The following is a 19,546-nucleotide window of genomic DNA, read 5'->3' on the forward strand; positions in this document are numbered from 1 at the left end:
CCAATTGCATTTCTGATTCTACTAATATCATTTCAACACAATGTTCACCGTCTTTATAAACAATGTCCGTGGTCCCTCTGTGACAAATTGAACCCAAGAGAAACTGGCCCACTTTCCAGACCGGAGATACAGCGAGATTCTGTAGACGTGTGACTGGGGTGAATATTTCATCCTTTAATATTGTGATTGATGGGATTTTGTTATCATTACAGTCATCCCTCGCGGTTAATTGGTTCCCTATTATGAATGAAGCCTAATTGACTTATTCTAAACTTAAAGTGTTTCAAACGGAGTGGGGATGAAGGCCAAAGTAAGAAGCCAAAACCTTACCACTTCCACACGGAATGGGAGGAGGCCTGGGAGGCCATGGCTAACTACATGCAGTGTGAAGGTAATGGAATTTGTCATGTAACATTACTGACGCCTAGTGGCCAGAACACTACATATAACTTGTTTTTCAATATTTCTGGACTACTAATAGTCCACAGTAAAGCACGAAACAGCGGTCATCTATTCATTTTTGTACACCGGCGATAGAGTGAGGGAGTGATATTTGAAGCGTGATGTAGCGAGGGACACCTATCCAGCATATTCCACATTAGTGTCATGTTTACTGTATACACAAACTAAGCCATTTCCAACAGCCCTGCAGTTATGTGGGTGTACAGTATGTCAGCGCACTCAAATCAAATGTTTGTACAAGTTCCCTCCCTCTGTATCAGGCTTGGGGGGGATAAGTAGCCCACGAGGAGTGTCCGTCATGGGTGGGGGTGGGAGTTATGGAAGGAGGAGGGAGGGAGAGGGGCATGTGTGTAATGTCTGCGCTCGGGCACCGGCCTTTAAGTCTGAGCAGTCAACACGTCCCAGGATATCAGTGGTGGACGTTGCCTTTATCCGGTGATATCGGCAGGTTATGTCGGGGTGTATCTCAGCTCCTCCGCTGGGATGCACGCAGGAAGGCGTAATGTGGTACGTTTAGGGACTACTCCTTGCTGTATCTGCCTTCCTGGGCTCTGATAGTGCAACCAGTAGATAATGAGTGCATGTCTGTATCAGCGCTCTGTTGTGGGGGGAGCTAACCCACAAGATATGATGCAGTGAGATCATTACATTGCACATGGAAAGAAAGAGGTGCAGTACAAAAAGTACATTCAAAATTCTGCTGGTACACCAACAATAATAAATATGTTGCAAATTTAACACTTGGGTGACAGTGCCGATTGAAATGAAATGCTGACTATAGTTGATAGTATTTTCTGGGTGCACGCTATTAAGTTAAACAAAAACATTTAGCAAATACAGTCATCTCGTTTATTGCAGTTAATTGGTTCCAGGCTCACAAAGTAGGATTCCTTATTTTTTCCTTAGCAGCCTAAAACTTACCACTTCCACACGGAATGAGAGGAGAACCTTGTTGTCACTCGATCTCAGCCATGGCACGTCGACTCGGCTCTGCTGGCACACTAGCCAGTCTCCATGCGGTGTGAAAGGTAACGTGATCTAATGTCACGTCTCATGACATGACTGATGCCGAGTGACCACCATACTACGTACATATAACTTGTCTTTCTATATATTTCTTACTGATGATAGGCCACAGTCAACCATGAAACAGCAATATGATGACAATGATTCAGGGAGGGAGCGATATTCAAACTGCAATATAGCGAGGGACGACTGTACTGCTTACATTAAAAATATACCAAAGAATGGCACACTTCTGCTGTTAATTACTGTGTATATACTGTAGTAATAATAAAAATGGCAATAAATAATAATCCTCACATGCCATTTTGTTTTAAGTGTGATTTTACCAGACCAACACTTTCCTGTCATAGGTCAATTCAAGTGTTTCAATCAAGTTTTGATCATGAAACATGACTAAAAGACAACTTTCTTGCCTTAGTTGTGTTTGCTAAGCAAACACACTTGCAACACATGAAGTGTTTGTGTGTGCATCTGAGGTGTAAGAGCTTGTTTATGCGTGACTGCTGGGACTTGACAGCTTTGGCCAAGCAGACACACCAGAGGCTCAAGTGGGCACACTGGGATGAAGACGAGTAAGAGGAGGCAAAGATGGGGGTGGGGGGTCTTCGCGGTGAAGGATTTAGTGGAGTGCAGGAGGCTAGACACACACACACACACACACACACACACACACAACCACTTCAATTGGAGATGGGAAACTGAACAGTGTCCCTCTTTTGTTTATAAACTGAAGACTCGTTCATGGTGACAGAAGGCAGGGCTCTGGGAAACGACCATCCAGTGGTGCACATGCGTACACTCTGTGCACAATTGGACGACTGCAGAGCTCCTGGTCAAAACTCAAAAATGGCTATTTTAAAAGTTTGTGATGTTTTGGCTTGAAAAACAAATATTTTCCCATAAAATGTGTTTAATAAGGGCCCCCAAGCTCTCAGTAGGGTTAGGGGGCGTAAAAGAAGCCAAAAACATACCACTTCCACACGGAATGAGAGGAATACCTTTTTTTCCACTCAATCTCAGCCCTGGTATGTCGGCTCGGCTCTGCTGGCTCAGTAGCCAGTCTCCATGCAGCGTGAAAGTTCATGTCATCTAACATCATGTCTCATAGCGTTACTGATGCCTGGTGACCACAAAGTGCGACCCTTGTCAGCTCCATACGGGCGTTGGCAACACGACGTGACACAGCACACATGTTGGGTTTGCCACTGCACGCTGATTGGTTTTGTGATCAGCTTTGATCGGCATTTTGACAGAAACCGTCCGATACTAGCTGGTGGCTGATGGATGTGTTCATGTCACAATAAAGTGATAAAGAGCAGCAGACTGCGTGACTCTATGGTCATAATAGAGATGTGGCTTGGCATGATGCACTGCATTATCGGTCCATTTTCTATGCCGCTTTATCTTCACTAGGGTCACGGGGGTATGCTGGAGCCTATCCCAGCTGACTTTGGGCAAGAGGTGGGGTCAGAGGGCACATGTAAACCAACAACCATTTGCACTCACTTTCATACCAATGGACAGTTTAGAGTCATGTTTGTGGGGGGAAACTGAAGTACCCAGACAAAAAACCCACGTGCACACAGGGAGAACATGCAAACTCCTGACTGTGTGGCCAAGATGCTAACCGCTCATCCACCGTGCGCATGCATCAATAATGCTAAACATTTTACACCATCAAATAAAATGGTTTCCTCCATTAATGCGCTATTTTCGACCGCCCTACTTTTTCCATTTGAACAGTCTTTCACCCATTTTTACACTTGAATGTTAAAATGAGCTGAATTTTAGCTGCTAAAACATTGCCTGTGCAGTTAAGAGGTCAGGATGACCCCGGCACAGGTTATTTATATTTGGGGCTGAAATGGTAAACTGCTGTAGCTCCATCACATCTTATTTGCATCTGTAAATACACATCAGGTGTCCACACCAGGAGGTATACCTGCACCATCCTAGCCTTTAAATGCCAAATATGGCCTACCAGCCTGTGCTGATGCAATGAAATGTTGTTCAATATCAATCGTGGGCGTTTGTGAGACCGTCCAAACTTTTAACGTGGGTACACTTTTCCTTCAACATTTCCATCCATGACATGATTATGCAGATAAATGTGTGTTTGTGTATTGACATTCCATGCAATACGCTCCCTCCCACTGTAAAGAAGAAGGCTTCTAGGCCGCACTGTGAAAGTTCATCAGTTTTATTCTGCAGGAATCACAGAAGCCTCCCGCCGGATGTTCTTGTCACCAAATATCAAAAGGGGTTGTCTTTAAAAAAATAAAAATGAACAATAATATTTCCACGGCAATAAACATATTCATAACTCTCTCTAATTGTCCACGACATCCTGTTCCCCAACACTCCCCGCTGGGTCTTTGCACTCTCTGCAACCTCGCTTTCTGTTGTTCTACTTTGGTTTTCTGCCTCTCTTTAGATGGACTTGAACTGCGACGAAGCCTTGTGTGTGTTGGGGGAGTAAGGGGGGAGTGTGGGTTGTGCGGCGGTGATAACGGACAGAGAGCTGGAGTGTTCGGACAAAGATGGATGATGTTTTTCTCGCCCCCAGCTTCACTCAAAGATGGCAGTTATTTCTCTTACCGACTCACAAGAAACCATTTTCTTGTTTATTCACACTTTCATTCCAAGTGACACAGACAGCTTGTGGGATGTTTTTCCAGTAATAAATAATAAGTCATAAAAAGGCCATGTGTGGCTTTTCCTTTTCTTATTTACCTAAAACACAAAATTAGACCAAAAAAATGGACTATTTGGGATTTTTTTGTCCCTTTTCTTTTTAACATCACAACTTTGATTAGTTTTATACTTAGAGGTGCTGTCCTTCGTGGTGAGGTGCTGCAATGGGGGCGCTTGCGTTCCAAGTAACTATTTCCCGCCCTCCTCCTGCTCAGCCATGACTGCTAATCAGTGACGCACGATGAGGCTCTTTTTTGGAGGTTTTCATGACGTTAATAAAGGTTGCTCGATAAGAGGATAACAAGAAAAAATTAATTCTTCAAATTGTTCCCACATATTTCTTATTAGAGCTGGACCGATACGGTTTTCTCCGGGATGGGATGATACCAATACAGACTTTTAGTAGACAAGGAGGCCAATAACTGGCATTCATTAGCAGTAAAAGTGAAAATACTGGCAACAAGATTTTGAATAATACAAACTCCAACTTTTCACTTACTTGAACAATTTGTCAAATTGCCATTAGCGCTGCTCATTCCACTAATAATGGTTTAATGGTTTAATGGTTTAATTCATCCTGAACATGCATGAGTCAAACTGTAGCACGTCACATAGTACAATTCACAATTTTGCATGTCCGAAAAAGGACTATTAGTTGACTACGGACAAAATTTACCCAATCAGATTCGACTATGAAACCCGTTAGTTGGAGGCGGCCCTGCAGACTAAAAGACATGCGATGATTACTGTTGTTCAATTACAAGAGATGCATGACTATCTTTGTACACGTGCTCCTACACTGGACCTTAAATTATGCTGGTGTGCCTAATGAAGAGGCCAAAGCAATCCAAATTCCAGTTATTACTTGTAGTCTGTCTTGCAAACAGGAAGCTAGCAAGCTAACAGCAATTCATGGTTGGGTCTAAACCCCCCCAGTTGCCCCTCCTGCCATTGCCACTGCAAACACACAACATCTGGACACCGTCCCTTAATGGTGGCATCAGACAACCACAGCGACCTTTGACACTTAGCGGCTAATTAGCAGCACATCCTTCCCTAAGCGGCCAGGTCCTGACTTTTTGTCTTTCTTCGTCCCCCCAACCCCCTTTTTTCCACCTGTTGCCTTGTGTCACTGCCACTCTGGATGTGGAAAGAGAGGGAAAACATGAGGCTTTGTTTTAAACATCAGACCAGCATCGCTATGACAATAAATGATAGCATCTTTGACTTTTTTCTGTGCAGACCTCATGAGAGATACTGTAAGTAATGGTTGAGAAGCGCTGGCCGCATGCTGCGTGTTTTTAAAGCAAACAAGCCAAGGCAACATCTTTTTCATGAGCTATTTCAGTTGGTCTCTTTCGGCCTGCATCTCTCTTGTGGACGCATGCAGCTCAGAGGTGGTCATCAATCTCATTGACTCGATTATTACTTTTCCACTTTGATTCCCGGCCCACCCAGGAGACCGAACCCCCTCCTCACTTCCTCTTCTGACTCCATCACTTCACCTCTTTCCCCTATGCTGCCCGCATCACGCTCGTTCCAAAATAGATCTGCTCCCTTTTAGATGTTGTGACACCGGAAGCAGAGGTCAGCCGTCAGGGGACACACCTCTCACCCACGCACAGGCCAAGGAGACGCCGCATCCCCGTAGGCTGAAACAAGAAGATGCACAAAAATCCCAATGGCAAGGTGCTCATCCTGTCCAAAGATGGTCCCCCCCCCCCCGGTGGCATCCGTGTGGAATGATGTGGGAGGCCAAACAAGGGGATTGTGGGTGCCTGATATCCATTACATCAGAGGGGACCGAGGCGCCAGTTTGCCATTTGAGACGTGACCCGCATCCCCCTCCTCCTTGTCCTTGCACTTTACCCTCCTAACTGGCACGACGTGTTGAAAGTTACATCGGACCTGTGAGTGGATGCTAAGTACTTGTCTGACTTCCTGTTAAAAAGTCACAGCAGAACATGGATAGCCTGTGCAGCTCATCACAACCTACAGTAGTGTAGCGGCAGACACAAAGTTGCCATTTTTAGGAGCGGAACAGTTCTGAGATGAGAAAAAGACACGCGGGCACATGGCCATGCTTGTTGCGGTCACTAACGGTGGCATATTCTTGTTTATTCTGTGGACGGTGTAGTGACGGTGTGACATATTGATGCTGTGTGGGTAGTGTGGGCTTGTGGGGGCGATGAGGGGGTGTGGGGTAGCTAGGAGCCTGTGACTGCTGGATGTGATTGTGTTGTATTGTATTGTGCATTTTAAGTTTTATGGTGGACTCCCTTGAAAACGAGATGATTCATCTCAAGGGGCCGCCCATCAATGAATCGGTGATCAATTTAGGCCAAAAACTCATTTTCCTCAAAAAGTGACATTATTTTAATAGAGTGATGATAGATTGAGGCCAGCAAAATGATCAAGCTCATTTTTATTTATTGTGTGATTCTTTTCTGAAAGAGAACTCTTGTCACGCTTTAGGGGCTATCCACACGGAAACGTCTCGAGGTCGAAAGGTTCAAGTATTTTACCGAGAACGGCGGGTGATCTGAAGTGCTATTTTTTTAAACCAGCTTCCAGAGTGGGATCGTCTGAAAACGCCCGTTTGTCATTGCCTAGACAGGCAATACGAGAACAATGATGTCGCCGATCCGCCGCCTCGTCGCCGTCACGTGATCCAGAAGTGCGCTGTGACGATAAGCCAACATAATATTTGAATATTTCGATGGACGTAACACACCCAAGTCGACGTTCTCCTCCTATTTTGTTGTTTTATACTCCTTAATGACTCGCAGAAGTAATTCCACTTCTCCAAGTCTAAAAGCGCCGTGAAAAGCAGAAGACGGACTTGTGTCTCTCTTCTTCTACGGTTTGTTCACAGTGCCACACGCAGGTGTGCCTTGTGTGTCACATCCTTTTCACTCAGTGATTCGTTCCTGTGTGGATGCAACTATTTAGTAATATGGATGCAACTTTTTTTCAACCCACCAAAAAAACCAGTGCCTTCTGGTCTGATCTAGTCTGCCCCACTGAGCCCCGATGCACGTGGAAGGTAACAGCGTACAATACAATCTTGCGAGACGTCAATTCAGTGAGCATCAAAAAGTATTTCTTCGCATGTTAAAAAAAGAAACATGAGGAAAGCTGAAACAGAATACACCCCCAAACTTCAAGACCCTGGCAGCGCCCCAATACTTTTGTCCAGCCTCAAATAGTGATTTTTGCCTGTGCGGTTGCTAAAGATTCTACGATGGCAGCAGCTTGACTCCGGAACAGATTATTTCTATGTATTTCCATAATTCACTAAAGCCAAATAAGCATTGTGCTCGAACAGGAGGTTCCACTTAACACCACGGGTTCACTGGCATTGACAAAAGCCTAACAAAGGTCACTTACACCTTTTGTAAGGTTAGCGTTCCAATAAAAAGACAAAGTTTGGGCAGGTCAGTGCTGGAGTTAGTTGCTGCTGTCTCCTCCCACCGTTGGAGTTAGACGCCCTCTCTGCTCATGGAGATAAAACTAAGTGTTTTGCAATCATCTCCTCACTTTGCTCCTAGCTCATGAACACACCGTGTTAGTGCGTGCATGTGTCCGCCCACTCAGTCCACTCCAGACCCAGCCTCAGCCCTTGGGACCCCATGTTCTGAACATCACCATGTCCACCGGCTCCCTCAGCGACGTGGACGACGAGCTGCTGGACGGCATCCTCAAGTTCGCCAAGGACTCCACCGAGAGCACGGAGGAGAGCTCCAACGGCGAGGGTCACGGCAGCCGCACGCCGGCCAAGCGGCGCAAGACCGCGTCACGGAAGACCGCGTCACGCAAGAACGCCTCGGAGGAGGGTGCGCCGCGGGGCGGCAAGCAGGTGCAGAGGAACGCGGCGAACGCCCGAGAGAGAGCCCGGATGCGCGTCCTCTCAAAGGCCTTCTCCCGGTTGAAGACTTCCTTACCCTGGGTGCCTCCCGACACAAAGCTGTCCAAGCTGGACACCCTGCGTCTGGCGTCCAGCTACATCGCGCACCTGCGTGAGATCTTGGCTAACGACAAGTACGAGAGCGGCTTCATCCACCCCGTCAACCTGGTGAGCCTGGCAGACATCACTGAGGGCACAATAATGATGATTTAGTCAAGTTGAACGCTTTTGTTTCCACGTACCGTAGTTGCTCCATTAACAACAATAACTTAAGATTTTATTTGAGTTTTTTAGTCATGCATGCTCTTTGGACGTTTTCTTTTGCCGTTCACCTGCTTACGCCGTGAAGAACATAAAATTGCTTATATGCGCACATTTAAAAGACATGACTGTAGTTTTACATGAGTAAGAAATATTAAAAACAAGCAGAAATGCGTCAGTGTTTCATCTTTGTTTCGTGTGGCTGATGCTTAAAATACGTATGTAGCAAGCAATCACATATAAAGTTGGTGATATTGAAGGTGCCATGCAGCCTCGTCAGTCAGACACGTTTTTAACAAAACACGACAAATGTCAGCTACACTGCACAACCTCACCAAATCCAACACAAAATCTCACCTTTAAAAAGAAAATGCTGTTTAGTTTGGGTTAACACTGCCAGGGAGAATATGTGGTAGTGAAGATATAACATAAAACTATGCTACTTTGGCCTGATTCCTGAGGTAGATGGCTGACTGACTGTGACGTTTTCATCCATGATATTCAAGTGAACAGGTCATGGGGTCACCGATAACCATTTCAGTAACCTTTCCCATTTATAAGAACAAAACAAAAAACTAAATTCATGATTTGTATTTTGTATTCAATTGTATTAAATCCATTTTCCCCCCCAAAATGGAATTTAAAGTCCCAGTATTCAAATAAATGAGTTTAAAATGATGATTTTGTGCAGTCCTATTGTCCTAACCTACGGCTGCATTTCCCTCCCCAGACGTGGCCCTTCATGGTTGCAGGCAAACCGGACAACGAGTTAAAGGAAATGCTCAACTCAACAAGGTTATGCGGCACTACGGCATCTTGACCAAGACTCTTTGGATACCTCTTTTTATTTTTATTTTCATGGAGCAATTTTACTTTTTTACTAAAAAAAAAACCCCTGACTGAACTCATCTCCACAGACTTTTGAGTGGGAATAACGGGTGGATGGTGCCTGTACTCCTCCCCCTATTGTTCCTGTAAAGACCAAATTCTATTTAAATGCATTTTTAATCACTCATTTGTCTTTGCTGGTCCAAAGATAAACTGTGCTTTTGTAATGTGTACCCTGCAGAAGCATTTCTATTTTCCTCTCCGTGTGTCTACAGATGAACATGTTGTAAATATATACAGTATATGTTTGGATCGCTTTGTATTTGTCTTCTTTTTCTTAACTAGATGTGTGTTTGTCTTTGTGTGTGTGCTCTGACCTAACCTCTCTTATCGCTGCAGCCTTTCAGAATAATAGCACAACCTGAGGAAGATAAGTGGCAGTGTTGTTCCTAAAAGATAGCGCTGGATGCGGTCGCCTTTACATAAACAAACGTTTGCCTTCAAAAGATTACTTTTTATTTTTGAAAAAGGCTCATTTCATTTAGTTTCAATCAAGCCACTATTCAAATATTGGCAAGTTTTAAGAGGTATGAAGATGAACTAGTAGGAAAAACAAAGAGAAATGGGGAAAATGTGAGCTTATCCCACCCAGAGCAGTTGTTTTAATTCGTTTGGGTTATGACCTGTGATGTTTACATCCCACCGACAGTTATTTATGCATTCAGACAAAAAAGGCCTCTTTCTCTTACTCTCCCTCACTTTCTGATAGCATCCCCTCTTCTCTTCATTCCCATTTTGTTTGGAAAAAGGCTAGTCCAAGGCATAAAAGATGATGCAGACTTGGGGGCCATTAACAGCAGTGGAGAAAGCAGAATGGCTCATGGCTGACATAGCCTTTAGCAATTAGGCTCATGTTTGTGTCATTTTTATTTGGTCAGCACTGTTATCTTCACCAGCTTTGTTCAGACAGTTTAGCCGTGTGTAGTGTACATCCATGTTTTCCTACATGTCGTGAAAGGGGGCAAAACAGACAGAAGCAGCTTTACAGATACCAGCTACGGTTACAAAATAAAAGATAGGTAAGCTTGTATTCTTACAGAAAAGCAGTCTTAAGTAAGGGTGCTTTCACACTACAACTCTGTGGTCCAAAAAAGTGTGGACTTGAGTCAGCGATTCATTTTGATGGCTACGGATTAGACCTGACAATATCATCAAAGACTTGCGACTCCACTTGGACATCAGTGGCTCGTGATTTGAAAATATTTGGTGTTTTCGGTGAACGTGTTGAGTAAAATGTGTCCCGATTAGTGATGTGCGGATCAATACTTCGATACCACATTTTGATGCTGTAAAATCGATGATCAAAATATTGATACTTCTGATACTCATGGATATCATTAACAGGCACACAGTGGAAAGTAACTCATTATTGAGTTTTCATTCGTAGATACTTTATTCATCTCCTGCAGCTCTGCAAAAATGTCAAAGTAAACGCTAAAAAGAAATGAAATAAAGCAAGACAAGAGAGTTAAGAAAATAGAAAAAAATCAATAGGCAACAGACCACGTCAAATTCAAGTGTAAAATAATACATTGTTGTATATTAGCCGGGCTATAATGTAAATGATGCTGCTACCTCAACATACTTCAGAGTTTAAAATACACGACTTTGATGTATCATATGTTTTGGCTATGATTTGAAATACAATACCTTTATGAATTTACCAGACACATTAAGTGTATGTGCATAAAGTATCCGTGTCAGATCGCGAATTTGACTTATGGGATCAAAAAGGAATTCAATGGTATCGCACATCACTTGTCCCGATTCAAAGTATTAAACTAACTTAATGCTTATGTCATTTCCAGCAAGACAACATCCTGTATTTCCCCTTGAATCTGCCTCATTGAATGCGTCTATGAACGTCCAGTCAGGTTCAAGAATAAACAACAAAAGTGTTGATTACATAAATTCTGAACGCTATGTCAGCACTCTTGTTCTGTGACTAAGGCTTCTGATTTGATTTAAAAAAAGAAAACAATTGAAAATGCATTGGTTGTATTGTGGAATTGTTAAAAATTGTTAAATGTTAAAAAGGCATTTTATGTGGGAGACACTAAAGCGTGCTTATGACTTGGAAGGATTTCAAGCCTATGACTGTGGGTTTGACTCAGCCTTTAGTGTCTTGACTTGACATTTGAGACTGAAGACTCAAGACTTGCAAAGCACTGTGCTACGCCTGGTGGTTCCGTGTAGCTCAGCCACGGACCAAATCAACGGATCCTCTGCTCGGTTGTAATAGTCCGGTTCCAAACAAATGACACCACAATCCTACCTCTATCTTAACCAACTGTCAACAGAACCAATCAGGTTTGACCCTACACCTCATCGTAGTCACGTAACCACCGAGTGTCTAGTGTCGCCAACCAAACACAACTTTGGTGTCGTATACTTTGTATGCAGTTAGCATTTAACTGTTTGTAGACGCACTGAAAGCCTTCTAGATTGTCCATGGAATGGTTACAACTATTAAAGGACAATGCAGTTTAGCTTCAAGTTGTGTTTATCAGCCCTCCTTCAGTCACTGGTCTGACTAAGTCTTCCTGCTCACATTCATCACACTTCAGTCGTGTTTGAACATAAGACACTAACGGAACAATAAGACGAAGCACTGCCATAATAAAAGAAACGCACCGATGTCACTTCAAGGGCCCTCACCTAATACATCAGCGGTGGTGTGGCAGGGGCCCCCCAGCACCACCTTTTGAAGGACCACCGGGGAGAAAATAAACTTGGCAGAGGGGGTAGAGAACTTGAAGAGGAGGAGGAGGAGGACGAAGGAAAGGAGGGATTCCCATACTTGCTAATTGTTTTGTTGGACCCCTGCCCAACAGAAATACAAGGAGGGAAGGAGGGAAAGAATTTTTTTTTTTGCAGCTGATGCAGTCATGTCTTGCTCTCGCTGCAGTGCCTTCCCATGAGATTTTAGGAGGACATACTGCACTAACTATATTTACAGTCCTGAACAAGCTCTATATGTTATCTAGTGGAAATGACTTTTCAAAGTATATATTGGTATAAATTGGACAACACCAAAAACATCTGACCGCTAATGACACCTAGTACTCTCTGGATCTGAGAAAAAATGACAGTCTTACTTTTTGCATAAAACCTTACTAATTCTTTGTAACACTGCCATCCGGTGGCCTCGCATCACCTTTCACGTCCTCATTTTGTTTGTTTTCACGTCTGGGCTAACATTTTCTGCTTCAACCAGAAGATGGCAGCATCACAACGTCTACAATGGAAAGTAAGTTGGGCCTGTGGGAGTCAAACTAAATAGGTCTCTAATGACTACTAAGATGAAGCCCAGAACACTTTAAACTGAGTGGTTTTAAACATTACACACATCTAAACTACATCTAAAACAATGCCAGGCTCATCTCTGCCATAGAAGACCAAGGTGAAGCAGCTGCACGTCAGGTGGCATCAGGGTCTGCAGATGCCTCAGATAGCTGGATAACAAAGCCATGTTTGTTGGCATACTAATATGTATATATACAGTATGTATGTGTGTGTTTGTCTCGTTGTTAGCATCACATGAAAGAATCCCAGCAGGTGTCTACAGTCAAAACTCACTGGAGTAATGGTGACCTTTATATTCACACACACACAACCTTTAAGACGTTTTCAAAAAAAGTAGTAGATTGACGAAGGGGATTCACCAGGTACAATGTGCTTAAAATGCTGTATTTTGCCACAGAAATGTAGCCATATTTATTTGCAATTCTATATTTTGAGGCTCAACATTTAGATTGTTCACAATATAACCATTAGGGGTTTCACAGGACGCGAACAAGACGACTTGAGATTTTAACATTACTTTCAGGAAAAGTACAATGAAATCTAAACAAATATGACAATATATAGCAATCTATTCATTTAATTTCTACTGCGTTACACTTCTGCATTCTGTGTGTATGCTACCTGCCCCGCTTCCCTCCACCACCCAGACAAAGAGACTGTATAACTCACAAAAGGGCTCATCTGTTCATACCGTTGTTCTATGGAAGGAGGGAGATGAGGAAAACAGACACGCGAGCACATGCCAATATATTGAGGCCAGAAAATGTATCACGTGACAAATGAAGTTATTTATTCTCGTCCCAGGCCGAGTGCCCATGAGACATTGTTTTTCTAAACGAGAAATCTTGTCGCATTTTAAGCTGGTGAGATTTTGTGACACCCTACAGTAGTAAACACGGAGACAACACAGAAGAGATACTGCTGCAGTAACGCTGAAAACGCACCATAGTTTGTGTCATTGCGGATATAATTAGGCTTTTAGTGTTAGGCCTCACTGCAAGACATTTATAAAAGAACACACAGCCTCATCAAGGACAGCACACATCCACAACACTCATTATTCACACTCCTACCGTCAGGCAGACGCTACAGGAGTTTGAAGTCCAGGACCACAAGGCTGGCAAACAGCTTTTACCCACAGGCCATCAGGCTCCTCAACGAAGCACTCACACACGCCGCACGCAACACACTCATAGCACTTTATTATTTATTCATCTATTTATTGGTATTTATGTTTCTTATGTTCTTATTCATTTTCTTGTGTTTTCTTTCTTTTTTTTGGGAGAATGAACAGAATAAGAATTTCATTGCATAGCAGAACTACCTGTTTTACTGTGCATATGACAATAAAACTCTTGAATCTAGTCCATACTATTTTTAATCAAATTAACTAAAAAAGCCTTTTTAGGAAACCCCAAACGTGGCAGTTGTTTTCCTAAGATAGTGCGTTTTGTAGAAAAAGAGGCCAACATACAGTAGGAGACATTGCTTGGGTATTGTTCTGTATGGAGTAGTAGTTGTATGGATCAACAAATAAACACAAATACAAAACTCCACTTGTGTACGGTGTAGGGATGGGAATCCCTGGTCTCTGCAGATTTACCACCAAAGATCCGATGCATTTAAGATACCTCCTCAATAACTGGCGAGTTGACTGGATGGGATTTACCTCCTGATAGCAATGCATCACCATCCAAATACACCCAGCTTAAAAATGTATTTTTTTGCTTTGCACTGATTAAAAATGAATCAAGCAATTCAAAGTTAGCTTATTTATTAAGAAAACTCTTACATGAGGCCTTATACAAAAATAAATAAGCAATTTGACTGATGATGAACAAACAGCTATTATGCATATTTTAGGCCTCATACACAAACGTGGGGGTGAATGGCTTTAGCCAGGCTTACCTCGTTACGTACACGAGCCTACCCACAATTCTTTGCGTTGACTAAAAGGAAGTTAGAAAACACAGTTTGGCTAATGATTAGTTTATTTTTTGTTCAAATACATCCAGACCAAATTTAGTTGATACAAAGAGGTAAAACCTAACGCAACTCGCATTTTCCCCTGACATTTCAGAGATTTTAAGTTTTAAATCAGTGAATCTTCTCGTTCTCCCAGCTCAGAATTAAAAATGGTATGGTCCTACCTTCTTACGTCATTCTCTGTCAACCAGGAAGTGAGATACATATCTCTGTTGGTGAAACGTTGGCAGAGATCCATCCAGTTTCAGGCTGTCATTGACTTGAATCTACGTTGTAACGACAACACAGGTCTGCTGCTCATAACCCTGAAGTTGTCAAAGGCTGGTTCAAGACGGGGGTTGGTCAAATGCAATTATGGCGATCAAAGCACTGGCAAAGGGTACAGGAGGTCATTCTTAGACACACATCCATGTCGTAAGAGCAGTGTTAGTCGACGGAAAGGGGCGCCGGACTAAATGATGTTTTACCAGGTGGGCACAATTACGGGTGCGTGGGGTTCTCCATGCGTTCAAGAATTATCTGCGTGTTGTTTTTACGGGATTGAAGTCCATTACAATTAGGAAGACATGAATCACAATCACCCAACGCGTTTTTTTTTTTTTCCACGGCCCACTCGAGGTACCAGATGACGAGCACAGACAAGCCGTTTCCTGACGCTTTCCTTAATATATAATAACTCCACTTAAGGGTGATACCGTGCAGACAAGCTGGATTCCAAAGAAGTGTCGAGGGTTTATCCAACAAGTGGCCATTCATTTCTCCACACTCACATGGTCGGAGGAAGCACAAGAACTACGGGTCAGCGCACAGAACACAAGCTCTCAGTGTTGAGTCTTATGAGAGGCTAATCCCCAGTGTGTGTGTGTGTGTGTGTGTGTTTAGACAAGAGGCCAGTGGTGGCATATGGAGGTAAATGGCATCATGCACTGTGCAAACACCTGCATTAGTGCTTATCAAGCTGCGGTGGTGCACGCATGTGTGCAACGAGACAAAATCACTCACAGCCGACGTTGTTTATTTGATCTCAATGAAGCGCCTACTTCTCACCGCATTGGAGACATGAGCAGGAATTAAAAGTCAGTTAAAGATCCAAACAACTGAAGAGCCACAGTCATAGCTCCAGCAACGACAACATCCACAAAAAATGGGAACACCTCAGAACACAGAGGACACATGGGTTCAATTATTATCCACTGGAATTCCAGAAAAGTAGTGGGCAATAAGGAAAATATTCCCCTAATCTGGGGTCTTCCTCAAGCTGGGTGTGAAGGAAATATAGGGGGTCCCCAGTTTAATTGGGTCCAGATTCGACCACCCTATTGAAAAAGCACAAAAAAATGTCACATTTTTTTCAGCATGGTTGAAAAAGAAAAGGGACTGTTTTGCTTGTGTGTGAATAAACGCCCTGCAAATGGCTAACAGGAAGCACATGGAGCGCAGCAAAGAAAGAAAAAGAGAGGAGATGTAAAACAGGACATCATGGCACAATTTAGTGTGAATATGAGAAAAATACACAATGTACAGTATACACTTGTTGCATTACATAGTCTGTCCAAACGTTTGAAGTGGTACTGCATTGCAGCCTGTTGTACGTCCTCTACATGAACGTCTTACTTCTAAGTAGAAATGAAACTGTCTTTTCAATACAGCAGGGGAAAATTGTCATAGGAAAATCACAATTAAAGAAAAAAAAGACACTGTTTTCATCCTATGTTAAGACTTCAAGTGGTGAAGCATACGCCATTTGATCCACATAAAACTACCTCCCTATTACCTGGGCTCTGCACACAAAACCAGATTAACAATAAACACACCACCAAACATTTCACAGATCAGATGCCCCCCTATGTGGAGGTTTTTGGCCTAGTGGTGAGCATGTTAGCCACGCAGTCAGGAGACCTGGGTCAAATCTCCATTGGGTATCTCTGTGTGATCCATTGGGTTAGGGTTAGGGTTAGGGTTAGGGTTAGTGCCCTGCGACTGACTGGCCACCAGTCCACCACCTCTCAAAAACATTCCGTTTATTAATATTGAATCCTACTTTGCGGAAATTCACTTATCACAATCCAGTCTGGATCAACTGCGATAAAGGAGGGGTTGCTGTACTTGAAAACAACTAGCTGATATGATCTGAACAGCTACATACAGTATGGTTGGTAGTTATGAATGTTGGCCAATATTTTGTTCATGCGGCCTAGTGGTTGTTAAGGGGCACTGCAACGCAACCCACTGATCCACCTTTCTTTCTTTTTCCTCTTCAGATGCCATTTGTCTACCTTGCTACTGATGCCCTTCCGGAGCGCCTGAATATCGGCTTTCTTCCCCCAGAGGACACGCCCACCCACCCCAGCCAGCCACCATGCATATTTAATGGCCACACTCATGCAGCGGACAAATGATTTTTATATTTGACAGAGGCGGGGCGGAAGGGGATTGGCTCCAATTACATAGGGATGATAAGGAGTGAGAGCATGACAATCCACGCACGCACGCGCACACACACACACACACACACACACACACACACACAAACACAAACACACAAGTGAACAAGAAGCTCCTTGATAAGATCTTATGAATTTAAAAGTCCAAATTCTGTTGTGTGTTTGCTGGTCATACATTGCACGTATGCTAACGGCTTCTATGCACACACGTCCGCCATTTTCTATAAAGTGTTTGCCTAAATGTGCACTTGAGTTATGATGGGCCCGCGTCCAGCATGAAGAAAGGAGGCCGGCGAGCCCACCGAGGCCTTCATTAAACAAGGATTAGAGCCCGTCTAAAGCCATTAACTCTGACTTTAAACTGCTTTAATTCCAATCAGATCAGAATTAAAATTCACATTGGGAGACCACGTGCACGCTATGCAGTGTAACAGCAAGACCATGCCGAGATGTTCCAAATGTCTCTTTGTAAATACAGACGACTCCACGTATGTGTCTCAGGAGCAGACACAAACTAAAGTGAAAGAAAACATAAGTTGGTGCTTTCCTTGTCCAAGGAGAGGAAACGATAGCAAGAGAAAGAAAATGTTGGTCAGGTTGGTTCTTTCATGAAAGAGTATTCCCAGGTGTGACCACAACATTCCCTCCATGCACTTCAACTAACCACTGAACTCTGTGCACGTGTGTGTGAGTTTGAATTTGTTATTATTGGCGAGAGGCTTTAAGTTCAGCTCCAGTTTGTCTATGAGCAAGAAAAAGCCACACATGCACACACACACACCCAGTACAGCACATTTGCATTGATAGAGGTGATAAACGAGGATACAACTCTTTTTATTTGAATATTATTCTTCCAAATTAACTTGTACATATATAGCAAAGAGATTTTTTGTTGGCATGTAAGGACATTAGCTGGGTTTCACTTCTCCTAATCCTCCCCCCGCCATGATAGGCTTCAGTTTGGAGGCAGCAATGAAAGAGATTTGGCTAGATACCTGCTCAATTTGTGTCTTTGTGTGTGTGTGTGTGTGTGTGTGGTGTAGACCTCTTTGTGACACAGCATTTGGCAGGTAGAGGAGACAGAGTTACACAAAGTCCCTGGGGGGTGTCCACATAGTAGGAGGCTGTCTGGCTGGTGTGCCCCAGAGGCATGTGTTGGTGGATGAAGGCCTTAGTCAAGAACAACAGTGAAGAAGATTAGAGTGACAACACAATGATGGGAATGATTTGTTCAAGAGTATTTCTATTCAATGTAAGTGCCTGCCGTACGTTGGTGCCATCCAACAGTTGAGTACCCTGATGGAAGGGTATGGACCAAACTATAGTGCTCATTTAAAACGGGTCTCGGGTGTTCTACGTGCTAAGGTTTCCACTAAATTTAGTTATAACTGGACAATTTTTCTAGCAATTAACAGAACAAAAGCTGGAGGGCATGCTGAATGCAGTGTTTTGATGAGGAATAATGGAACTAATTTGCTCCAGGACATTTGAACATGACATACAAGCATCAAAAGAAGAACACTTAACAACCTAAAACATACTGTATATTCAAACATACCTGTGGTGACAAGTGATGGACATGCAGAGGGAGGATTAATGCTTGTGCTTGTGAGGGGAGTCTCTTCAAATTTAGACAAATGCAGCTCACTTTCAGCTCTTTGCTCCTAATTTTATTATTATTATTAAATGTTAGGGGTGCACGATAATTGTCGGGCCGATATCAGGAAATGATGATGAAATCTGATAACATTAAAGATAGGTCAGATAGCCAATCATTTAAAAAAACGCTCCAATTAGGTGAGCTTACTGTGCGGGTGAGCAAATCAAGCGCTCCTTTTTTCTACTGCCTGTCACATTTGCAGCCTGTGGCTGAGCTCACTTGTAAACAAACATTCACTTTAAGAGGAAGGACATTGTACCAAATGCTCCGTGATGAGGGGAAAAAACCAATGGAGCACACAAAAAAACTTTTATCAGCCACCTGAAACATCAGTGCTGTGCCGTTTTCCCTAAAATGTCCAACCTTTGGAGTGTTTGAATTTAGAGGTTCCACAGTGCCTCCATTATAAAGCCCAGACTAAATAAACAACATGGCAACTGCATCATTGTTGGAGCCAAGTAGCATTTTTTTGTCTAATCTTTATGTTCATACACATTAGTGAGATTTGTGGGGGCCACTGAAGTGTTGAATAACATAACCTTGTATGCAGAGGATGATTTGTACTCATGTAAAACACATTTGATATTGCATGAGTGTATTTGAAATATCATTTAGCGGTGACAAGTTTGATGAATATTAAATGTTTCCTTTTTTTGAAGTGGCAGAGCAATGCCAGCTGCTAGATGTGCTGAAACAGGTGGCACAGGTACGGCACACCACTTATGTAAGAAAGGCGCATGAACGGACACACACAAGCTTTAAGGCCTGAATTTACATACCATTATCTTAGCAGGTCTTTCCCCCTCTATCAGGCCCGCTCTATGCTCGCTTCAGCCCGGTCCCGCTGTGCTGTTGGAGCGAGGCCGGAGCGGACCACCCTGGGGAGAAAAGGGGGAGATCACGTTACTCCCA

At 43.2% G+C, this 19,546-nt stretch overlaps 1 protein-coding gene and 1 long non-coding RNA gene across 3 annotated transcripts in view; one reads left to right on the forward strand and one right to left on the reverse strand.

Moving 5' to 3' along the window:
- Positions 1-7,741: 7,741 nt before the first annotated feature.
- Positions 7,742-9,456, forward strand: tcf21 (transcription factor 21). The gene is made up of 2 exons (XM_054762098.1): positions 7,742-8,257; positions 9,081-9,456. The coding sequence occupies exons 1-2, from the start codon at positions 7,832-7,834 to the stop codon at positions 9,168-9,170; spliced, it is 516 nt and encodes a 171-aa protein (XP_054618073.1). The 5' UTR covers positions 7,742-7,831; the 3' UTR covers positions 9,171-9,456.
- Positions 9,457-15,913: 6,457 nt separating this feature from the next.
- The window catches only part of LOC129172099 (uncharacterized), a 49,502-nt gene continuing 45,869 nt past the window's right edge, over positions 15,914-19,546 (reverse strand). For both annotated transcript variants that reach the window (XR_008566914.1, XR_008566915.1), the window contains 2 exons: positions 19,414-19,512; positions 15,914-18,144 (listed from right to left, as the gene is read on the reverse strand). This is a non-coding gene — a long non-coding RNA (uncharacterized LOC129172099). The remainder of the gene's footprint in view (positions 18,145-19,413; positions 19,513-19,546) is intronic.

Source organism: Dunckerocampus dactyliophorus, chromosome 19 (assembly GCF_027744805.1).
Source record: "Dunckerocampus dactyliophorus isolate RoL2022-P2 chromosome 19, RoL_Ddac_1.1, whole genome shotgun sequence".
Taxonomy (NCBI): domain Eukaryota; kingdom Metazoa; phylum Chordata; class Actinopteri; order Syngnathiformes; family Syngnathidae; genus Dunckerocampus; species Dunckerocampus dactyliophorus.